At 43.0% G+C, this 11,169-nt stretch overlaps 1 protein-coding gene across 1 annotated transcript; it reads right to left on the minus strand.

Moving 5' to 3' along the window:
* Window positions 1-234: 234 nt before the first annotated feature.
* Window positions 235-11,115, minus strand: LOC119279027 (ABC transporter B family member 20-like). The gene is made up of 11 exons (XM_037560448.1): window positions 10,652-11,115; window positions 7,745-7,799; window positions 7,483-7,658; window positions 7,001-7,201; window positions 6,558-6,817; window positions 6,162-6,472; window positions 5,832-6,052; window positions 5,391-5,731; window positions 3,571-4,349; window positions 3,098-3,339; window positions 235-2,129 (listed from the first exon to the last, which is right to left on the minus strand). Exons 1-11 carry the CDS (start codon window positions 11,063-11,065, stop codon window positions 900-902), a joined length of 4,230 nt encoding a protein of 1,409 aa, XP_037416345.1. The 5' UTR covers window positions 11,066-11,115; the 3' UTR covers window positions 235-899.
* Between the last annotated feature and the right edge of the window lie 54 nt (window positions 11,116-11,169).

The following is an 11,169-nucleotide window of genomic DNA, read 5'->3' on the forward strand; positions in this document are numbered from 1 at the left end:
AGTTGGGGGGAAAGGAGGAAGATTGGGGGGTCTAGAGAGCAGAGCTTGCAACAATGGCGGATTTACGAACAAGCGGGGTTCAAGTCTGCGAAACGGGGAAGAATCCCCTCTCTTCATAACACCGGTGGATGCCCAAAGAGGTTTCCCCCTGCGCCAGAATAAAACAAGAAAACTATATTGAGCATGGAAACATGCACCCAGCAAACTTAAAAGGTTGAGCATGTATGACCAACATGATGAAACAAAATTAAGAGGTTGAGCATGTATGATGAAACAAAATCAATGGTCCTAGGCTGTGCTAAGCTACCACCACAAACTAAACCAATGCCATAACAAAACAAAAAAAAAGACAGTATCCAACCCCTCCACTACTTCTGTAATTACACCTCAGTGACAAACTACCCTCCATACCCAGCAAGAGAGCTCACCCATCCTAAATGGGCAAAACAAGTAAATTATTTCTAGTTATGATCGATCTGCACCAAAGTAGGAACCCAATCTAACAATCATCAGTTACAAAAAGGGCATGAATGTATAGGTAGCACAGCCTGCACATGTCAAATATCTTGAGAAGAAAGTCCATGCTCGCTCGCCAAATCATGCAACGATGGAGCTGATCTGATGCGCTACAATGGTATTCCAGCTCCATCCACTCCACGCCCCAGTGTAATTTTCAAAATGACAAATACCAATAGAATTTCAGTCCCATCAAAGCCCCAGTAACATATAATCAATACTGAATACCATCTGCCAATCCTATTCTGTCAGACCATGTCTTTGCAGTGACAGGAAGCTGCCTTCCATCCATGTTTGGCCCACCGTTACCAGTCAGCAAAGCGGAACCGGTTAGCTTAATTGCATTGGGGTAAGCTAATGTACAAGATCTACCGGACCATCATCTATATCAACCTACGCTGCCGGAACCCCTTGGTGAAGTGAGGCTGCATCAGCTTGATGTACAATCCATTCATCTGCACCAGCGAGTCGTGCGTCCCTTGCTCCACGATCTTGCCACCGTTCAGCACCACGATGTTGTCCACGTGCTTCATCATGGCCGTCCTGTGCGCGATGAGGATCGTCGTCTTGTTCCCCATGATCAACGTGTCAAGTGCCTCCTGCACCACCCTGCTTGACTCAGACTCGATGGCAGAGCTGGCTTCGTCAAGCAGCACAATGGGCGCGTTCTTCAGCACGACGCGGGCGATGGCAATCCGCTGCTTCTGCCCAGGTGTCAAGTCCACTCCACGCATTCCCACGTGCGTGTCGTAGCCATGAGGCAGGCTGCTGATGAAATGGTGAGCGTTTGCTATCCTGGCAGCCTCCTTCATCTCGGATTCTGTAGCGTTGTGTCTTGCGTATATGATGTTCTCTCTTATGGTTGTGGAGAATATGACAGGGTCCTGAGGAACCAGCCCCATGTGGCTCCGCAGCCATCTCACATTGAACAACTTCAAGTCACGGCCATCCAGCAAAACTTGGCCAGCAGTGGGGTCATAGAACCTCTCGATCAAGGAAATTATCGTGCTCTTCCCTGACCCAGATACACCCACCACAGCGATAGTCTGTCCTCCATTGACTTTAAGGCTGAAATTACTCAAAACCATCATCTCAGGGCGAGTTGGGTAGCAGAAATCAATACTCCTGAACTCAATGCTCCCATACACATTGGGGGGTTTCAGGCCACTGGCATCATCTGGATCAATCTTGGGTACACGGTCAATGATCTCAAAGACTGAGGTCAGGGATTTCCGACGCTTGAGGATGTATGGAGCAAGGCCAAATGGTTCCACCAGTGCAAAGGTCGCAAAAGAGAAGACGATGTACTCTTTGAGTGCTGTTACCAGGCTGAGATGCCCAGCCTTCACAGCTACGGCTGTATACCACAGCAGAAGCGCATTGCAGGCGAAAAGAAGGAACTGAGAGAAGCCAAAGGCAAAGCCAATGCCCATCCCATGAACAAAGCTTTTTGTGAGAATACTTCCAAGCTGCAATCTGTAAAGCTCCATTATTTTGTTACCAGCACAGAATGCCACCACAGTATAGATATTCCTGACTGCATCTTCAAGAACTAAAGACGCTTTCCTGTGCATCTCCTGAATTCCTCTAGAAAAGCCAGAAAGCCACATTTTCTGCAAAAAAGAAAGGAAGAATCCGAGTATCAGCCCCATTGTACAGTTTAATAAGAGCTCAGTAAGAACTTACTCAAAAGTAATGCAACTATGGATTAAATAGTGTACTTGAACTTAAATGGGCCGGGAAGAGAAAAGTAAAAGCAGTTAAAATAATTACCAATGATACTGACATAGTCTCCTAGACTGTAGACACACTAGTAGACCATTGACTGCATAAGGTGGTATACCGATCGAAAGTAACTTTTTGTAAATGGGGATATGAATGAAAATATAGCTGGACTAGTATAGCAGCCTTATGTCCACCTATTGAAAGACGTTATGCCGTTCCAGAGAAAATTTGGTCGACACAACGCCAACTCCGTAATGTCATATTGTGCAAATCTGAGTTCAGTTTTGAGTAAACCATGTAGAAAAATATTTGTTTTCATACAAAGCTACTGCCAAATTAATGATGACAGGGACATCTGCTAGTAAAGTGCCTCAACAAAGAAGAAGTTGTACAGCTATTGTACAGATAACGCAAGAACAGCAAGCCTGTGACACTAGGAAGCGCACTCATTCTTCAACAGAGCTATGAAGTTAAGCATCTTGTTCTATAAATTTGGTTATGTTGTGCATGTCGTTGTTTTAGCAGCCCAGGTATGGCGGGGGGTATTAGGAGGTTGCTTTACTTGGAAGTTGGAACGTTGCTAGAGAGATGCCATCAGAGCACTATCAAGTATTGCAAGTGGCAGGTAATGAGGACACCAACAGATATATCAATATCATGAAAACATGATTCCAGTTTCAATGTACCTCGTACTTGGACACGGTTTGAACCTTACCAAGAAATAACTAAACAAATCGTGTAAACTGTAACAGTGTAACATAACATAGATATATTCGTACATGCAAAACAGATGCTTCAAAACAAATAGCCTTACAATTGTCAGGAATCAGAATGATGAAATTTGATGAGGGCTAACCTGTGCGACTGCAGAAATCACAAGGATAGGCAAGGTTGCGAGTGCAACAAGAGCAACCCGCCATTCTAGCAGCATACCAAGAAGAAGTGCCACAAAAATAGCTGATGTATCTTGGATGAATATAGAAAGCCTGTTGCTGAAAGCAGCACGAACAAAGGTTGCATCATTTGCAAGTCGCATTGACAAAATGTCCGCACTGTTCTCCTCATCATCAAACCATCCGACTTCATTGCGTAGAATTGCTGGAATGCAGTAAAGGGGCAGCAATCACAGATCAGTCTTCGGCAGTACAAGGACATTTTTTATACTAAATTACTAATACTAAGCTACGATGTTAGAACATTGTAGCATTATTCAATGCATTAGATATTGATGAGATGTGCTTCATGTAACGGGGATATTATGCCAAGAATATGTTACAAAAGGAAGGTTTGCACCATCAAGGACGCAAGAACGAAACTTTCATTACATACCTGAAAACATCATCCTTCTTACACGCTCAGTCATTTTCTCTCCCATTATACCAAAATAGAAGTGTTGCAAGAAGTTAGCCAGCACAGTAATTATACCCATGCCAACAATGAAGGAGCAGTACTTGTTCACTTCATCATGTACATCGCGGACACCTATTCTGTAGTATGCCACCAGTATTAAGGATATCGTATAAGCAAGAAGAGGATTAAATGAACCAAAGCACGCAGCACCAGCACTCCCCAGCAGAGCATAAAAATACTCTGTAAGGCTAAGCTCAGCAAGCTTCCAAAATGATGGAGCCTTTGTTTGATGCTTCTTTGATGGATCAGAACGAAAATTATCGAACATATCAAGAGTTCGGCTGAAAGTTTTTGAGTGGGAACGCTCATTTTTTGGATCAGAAGTCAATAATGGTGATATTGGTGATTCTGGATCTGAAGTATTTGAAGACTGCCGGTGTAGGGGAACATCGATTTTGGGAAGATCAGGCAATTTCATCTCGAAACTATCCTGCCTTTTGATGGATGGAGCTCTCTCAGAAGGAACCATAGGTAGTCTGATTTCTGCCACTTGCTCTGAAGGAGGACTCTGAATGTTTGGCGACTCACGCGAGTTAGGGTTGGCATCAGAATTTCGGAATGCAAGAAAACCATGTGTTTTCTGAAGTGAAGGTGATTTTGACATGATAGGAGAAGATGACTCCTGGAAACTGTGGCTTGCTGATGATTCCCGTTCAATTTGGAAGGAGCTGGGCTCTTTGTAGTTTCTCATAGGTGTCCTGAAACAGTTCAGGAGAAAAAGATCAACAGACAAAACAAATATGCACTTCAAAGGACCAACAGAACTTAATAAATCTATGAAACAAATATTATGCCTGTTGGAGCAGACATGAAGAACAAACATTTTATGATAGCTGAGCAAAATAAATACTCCCTCTGCAAAGAAACATAAGATTGTTTAGATCGCTAAAGTAGTGATCTAAACGATCTTATATTTCTTTAGAGGGAGCAGTTAAGATCATACAGTAGGTGTATACAAGAAACAGAATTACATCAATTTAAAGCTAATGGTGCAATAAATAGTTCAGAGCTTACAGTAGGTAAGGTACAAGGGACTGAAATTGTGTAACTAAAACAATTTCAGAAGCCCACGATATGTGGTGTATGAAATAAGCATTCAAAACTAAGAGCTCTTCTGCAAGCTAAGAGGCCAGTTATACATATTGCTCGACACAAGCAGCCCAATCAAAACATATATGTGCATAACTTAGATGTTTTATCATGTAGGTCACATGTGTAGTAAAAATAAATTTTGTACATATCAAATGGATAGATGAGTGAGACCAGGAATCAATGAGCAAATTCCACCTCAACGTCATCTGTCCATATTACCATATAATATGAAAATAAAATACCACTGGTGCAAATGAATTACCATCTTTATTCTTTATTCGGTGAACAGAAACTCAGAGATAGATGTTACAAACAAATAAAGCAGCAAGAATGGGGAAATATCACCAAAACATTGGACATAAATCAGACAAAATTTAACATGGTATGGAACACGATACCGACAAAAATAAAGCATGGATTCCCGAAACTACTAAAACAGTAAAGATATAACAACTCAGCCATGAAATGTGAAGTGGCAGCCCCGTACAAGCAGATTTATTTTCGATCACTGCATCAATATACAAACTCAAACAAAAATAAACAGCAGCTGTTCACCAAACAAGGATCGGGAAGTTCTACACCAACATACAAGTTCTATTTCCAGGGAACTACTGAATTGCTAGTTGCGCAAGAGATGATGCACTGACCTTTTCGGAAGTTTTGCTGCTTCCTCACACTTAAGAAGTTCAGCATAAAGACCATCAAGATTTAACAATTCTTCATGTGTCCCCATCTCAACAAGTTGGCCTTCCTCCATCACTGCTATATAATCAGCATTCCTGATAAGGCTGAGACGTCTAGCTATGATGATAGTAGACCTCCCGAGCATCAAAACATCTAGTGCTTCCTGAACAGCTTTCTCAGCCTCAAAATCAAGAGCGCCAGTAACCTCATCCAGCAAAAGAATTGATGGATTTGAGAGCACAGCACGAGCAATGGAGAGCTTTATCTTTTGTTCTTCAGTCAGCGAAAGCCCAGCACGGCCAACCTATTTCATATTAGTTCAAATTAAACAACATGTCAGAACTGTAAAAATAAATAAAGAAATTGCCGTTCCAGCAACTTCTAAGATAAAGGCAGCAAGGTACCTGAGTTTCATATCCTTTTTCTAGCGAACTGATGAAAGTGTGTGCATGAGCTGTTTTGGCTGCCTCCTCAATCTGGTCAGTTGTAGCAGATCTTCCATATGCGATATTTTCCCGAATGCTCAAGCTCAACAATGCTGGTTCTTGGGTCACAAGTCCTATTTGGCTTCTTAACCACTCTAGCTTCAAGTTCTTTATATTTTCCCCATCCAAAAGTACTTCACCTGTAACACATAACAACGAGTAAACAATAAGCACAGTTGAGGTGACAAGATAATAGAAAAAATAGCTTGCAACTATAATACCTATGGAACCCAAATAAAAATATAATACCTAAGGTTGGGTCGTAGAATCGCTCCATGAGAGGTATTATGCTGCTTTTTCCTGAACCATTTCTACCAACAAGAGCAACAGTCTTTCTAGCAGGTACAGTAAGGTAGAAGCCACTTAAGATGGGGATTTCTGGACGGGAGAGATAACTGAAGTAGACATTACGAAACTCGATGTTGCCTTGTACTGAATTTAAGGTACGGCCATCCTGGTTTACAGTAGAAGTTGAACGGCTTATCATTTCATAGAGTCTGTATGCAGCTATACGCCCTTGCTCGAAAGAATAGAAGTTCGTTGCTGCTTGATTGAGTCCACTATAAACAATTAAGAGCACTGGGTAAGATGATTATCAGTGTAAAAGTGTAGAAGTAAGGAAATTGTTACAATCAACATGCTTACAGTCCACTCAGAATAATAGCAAACAGGGCAACTACAATTTCACCACCATTGGCTCTTCCACGCAAAATAAGGAATCTCCCGACCCAAAGTTGTAAGGCACAAGAACATATGGCGAGCCCATATGTAAATCCGAGACCAAGACCTTGCACCAGACTTATCAGAATCCCATAGCGCAGAGTCGCTTGAAGCGAAGTAGCATAAGAATACTTTGCCAGGGTCTCATTTGTGAAGGAGTACAAAGTCCTGATGTATAAGATTGCCTGCAAAACAAGCACTGCTCAGCTGGATATACGACTTCATTTGCAGTTGGCTGATGGATGCAACTCTAAAAAACAAGCATGCTTAATTTGCAACTAAAGTGCCCCATGCCAACATTATCAATAGAAACAGCAGTTGACATGTTTTATTCTCTTATTATAAGTTCACAGGAAAGTTAGATATACCTGCTCAGCAATGCTTGCTGCCTCACCATACGCATCCTGAATATTTTCTGCCAGCCTATGGAGAAATATGTTTGATATTCCTCCTGCAGCAACAATGAAGGGTCCAGTAGCCAATGTCAAAAGAGCTATTTGCCAACAGTTCAACAAACCAATGACAAGTCCGCCAAAAAATGTAGCCATATTGTGGATGTAGTTTCCAACCTAAAAATAACACAATTCAAAACAATTCAATGGACCATACAATGGCAAGATAAAATTCAAAATGATCAATGGACCATATAAGGCATAATGATTCGATAGACCATATGGCCAGAAGATAATTAAGCATGCAATTCATTATCCCCAGTTAAAAAGGTTAATCATAACACTGAATGGATCATATAGCAGCAAGATAAACTATAGTAAGGTTCAATAGACTATAGAGCAGATATGTAACACAATTCATTATCAATGACTAAGAAGGTTCAGCAATGAAAACTCACTTTCTCACTCAGGGCAGACTGAATGAGCAAGACATCACTAAGCACTTGACTAACAATATCGCCATTGTTTCCATAGGTATCAAAGAAACTCATGTCTTGGTTTAACAAGACTTGGACATACTTTGACCTTATCACTGCTGTCTGCCTTTCCCCAGTCAAAATCCAGCATGAAACCTCTGTAAATATAGCAGACTTATTGAAATTTGGTAAACATACAAGGACCGTTTAGTGATTTTGATAAGTCGATGCAGCCTCATCTTACCTATCCATCCAGCAAAGAACACACCAATGGCTATATAGAGGAAGTATAAAGCGTGCTGCAGAGCCAACAACAAAAAGGGTGACTTGTAAAACACAAAGACAAATAATCTGGTAGAGAAAAACTATTATAGGCAGACAGCAAGACAAGTGAATGATAGACAAACATTTTCTCGTACAAAAGACTGCTAATATGCAGTATTTAAGCGTAGCGTGGCAAATTACAAAATTGATAAGTGAGCGCTAACATTTGTGCAGAAAAGTGTGACAAAGTTACAAGTTTCCCATAGACATGCAAAGGTTCATGCAAACAAAATTTCAAGCATGACCTTGTGAAAATTCACGAGAGTGATTTTCTTCTTCCATATGGATTTGTAGAAAGTGTGGTTTGCATTCAAATTCACATACAAACAAGTGAAATAGAAAATTAATCAGGTAAACATAAGTAGAAAATCATAATAGCAAGTTGGGGTTCCAAATTGAGATTGTATGAGCTCAGCACAATAATGCAGTAAGATCAATTACAGAGCATAGTCAGATCATATTGGATCGAAATAAATAGCATTACTTAAACAGATGTGTCTATCATTTTTCGAAAACCATAAAAATGAATTATCAGAAGCAATAAAGATATGCAGCCAGCCCGCACAGCGAGCACGTCGGACATCATGATCTGGTTGGAGAAGAGCCATCCAGATTTTGGTTGACACGAACTTTGGTGGTATCCATCGAATTGTAAGCAGAAAGCAACAATTACTACTTTTACGTCGTCTAGCCCAAAGTAGAACACATGCGCTTGGCCACTACTGAGTGGGGCGAGCATGCAGGCCTCAAATGGTTAAACCTACTTAAATGGTCATCCTAACTAAATTCCTTTGTCGGTATTCCATCCAGACAAAATGCTATAATTCCATCCCTTTAAAGCAAACACATGCAGCACATTCAGCCCCAGCAAATAGAATAAGTATGATGACCATAATCTTGTAAAGCCAAGTAGCAGGCATGAATAAATAACTACTGCTTACCAAATATCAGAACATCAATTATAATCTATATTAACAGTACATATCGATTATAATTTATATTGACAGTAGCACCTAAAAAAGAACAGTACAGGACTTGAACAGCACATTTTCACATTCAGTCCTAAGCACGTGATTTAAGCAGATTTCTCCGTAGCATCATCTTCAGGAGTTGAAAACTATAAAAATGTATTATCAGAAACTAATGAAAGATATGCGGCCAGTCACGCACAGCGAGCATGCCGGACGTCACAACCTGGCTGGAAACGAACCATCCAGATCTGGCAGTACATCATTGAATTGTATGCGGAAAGCGACGGGTACTACTTTTGGGCACGTCGTGCACGCCTTACCCCTTTCGTGTCGTCTAGCCCAAAGAAGAACCCATGCACTTGGCCGCTACCGAGCAGGGCAGGCACACAGGACTCAAATGGCTAACCCTATTTAAATGGTCATCCTGAACTAAATTCTCTTGTCGGTATCCCATCCACAAAATGCTTCCACTCTACTTAAACAGTCATCCTAACTAAATTCCTTTGTCGGTATTCCATACAGACAAAATGCTATAATTCCCTTCCTATAAAGCAACCCATGCAGCGCATCCAACCCAGGCAAAGTATGATGGCAATAATCTCGTAAAGCTAACTAGCATGCATGAGTAAAGAACTGTGACTTGCGAAACATCAGAACATCATCGATTGCAGTTTACATGAACAGCGCACCAGGACTCTAACAGTACCAATTCACATTCAGTCCTAGGCACTTGATTTAAGCGGATTTCTCCTCTTTGAGCAAATCGGGTAGAAATAAAATGAAACTAGTAGCACAAATGTCCTAATAGGCTAATATGCACAAGTGAATCCAGATTGTTCACTACGAATAAGTCGTGATGGCAATAATCTCATGAAGCCAAGTAGCAGGCATGAATAAAGAGCAAACATCAGAACATTGATTATAATTCATATGAACAGTACACCAGGACTAAGACAACACATCTTCACATTCAGTCCTAAAGCACTTGATTTAAACAAATTTCTCCCTAGGATCATCTCTTCTGTTTGAGCAAATTAGGCAGAAATAGAACGAAACTAGCACAAATGTTCTAAGCGAACCCAGATTGCCAACTACACCCAGGTACTGCAGGAAAACCATAAATATATAGCATTACTTAAACAGATGCATCTATCACTTTTCAAAAACCATAAAAATGCGTTATCAGGAGTAATGAAAGATATGCGGCTAGCCACGCACATCGAGCATGTCGGACGTCACGATCTGGTTGGAAAAGTGCCATCCGGATCTGGCAGGACATCATTGAATTATATGCGGAAAGCGACAAGTAGTACACAGGACTCAATTGGCTAACCCTGCTTAAATGGTCAACCTGAACTAGATTCTCTTGTCGGTACCCCGTCCACAAAACGGCTTAACCCTACTTAAACTGTCGTCCTTACGAAATTCCTTTGTGGGTATTCCGTCCAGACAAAATGCTATATATTATAATCCCTTTCCTATATGCGGCGCATCCAACACCGACAAATTATGATGCCAATAATCCCGTAAAGCTAAGTAGCACGCACGAGTAGAGAACTGTGACTTGCCAAATATGAGAACATCACCGATTACAATTTACATCTACAGTACACCAGGCAGCTAAAAAACACAGTACATCAGAACAGCACTTGACAGTAGCAAATCTCTCCATAGGATCATCTCCTCTTCTGTTTGAGCAAGTTAGGCGGAACTATCACAAATGTCGTAACCGAATCCAGTACCCAGCTAGCTACTGCGGGAAAAAACTTAGCGAAGGGAACACGGAGCGGCATGGACGTGACTAGTGAGTGAGATCTGCGGCTGCTGCTGCGGGGCGGGGAGACGGGGGCGCGCACCTGCTTGATGTCGCGGAAGAGCTGGTCGGTGTGGCGGCCGTGGAGCGAGTTGATGGCGCGGCCGAAGAGGTGGAGGTAGACGACGAGCGCGACGCCGTGGGCGGCGGCCGCGGCGCCGCCCGCGGCCATGAGCGCCCAGTCGAGGCGGTCGGCGCAGGCGAAGAGGCGCTTGAAGGGCACCGCCGCGGGCGGCGGCTCGGGGTCCTCGCCCTCGGCCCCCTCGTCGTCGCCGTCGCCGTCCTCGGGGCCCGCGCCGCCGTCGGGGTGGCGGGGCGGGTCCCCGGGGCCGCCGCCGACGCCGAATGCGTCGGCGGCGTAGGGCGAGGGCGACTCCGGCGGCTCGGAGGTCTCGGAGACCGGCGTGAGCGGCTGCACGTGCGGCGGGGACCAGCCGAACAGCCCCCGCGACACCATGCCCGGCTAGGGTTCGGGCCGCTGCGCCGGGCTGGGGCGACCGGAGGAGTCTGTGCCGGGTGGCTGGCCAACGGCTACTGGGTGGGTGGGCGACTGGGTAGGTC

This window comes from Triticum dicoccoides, chromosome 3B, assembly GCF_002162155.2.
Source record: "Triticum dicoccoides isolate Atlit2015 ecotype Zavitan chromosome 3B, WEW_v2.0, whole genome shotgun sequence".
Lineage (NCBI taxonomy): Eukaryota > Viridiplantae > Streptophyta > Magnoliopsida > Poales > Poaceae > Triticum > Triticum dicoccoides.

Coding starts and splice junctions, on each gene's coding strand:
- LOC119279027 (XM_037560448.1), bottom strand. CDS start 11,065: ATGGTGTCGCGGGGGCTGTTCGGCTGGTCCCCGCCGCACGTGCAGCCG. Junction 7,800..10,651: donor TCTTCCGCGACATCAAGCAG/GTGCGCGCCCCC, acceptor TTGGCTCTGCAG/CACGCTTTATACTTCCTCTA. Junction 7,202..7,482: donor AGTCTGCCCTGAGTGAGAAA/GTGAGTTTTCAT, acceptor TGTTATTTTTAG/GTTGGAAACTACATCCACAA.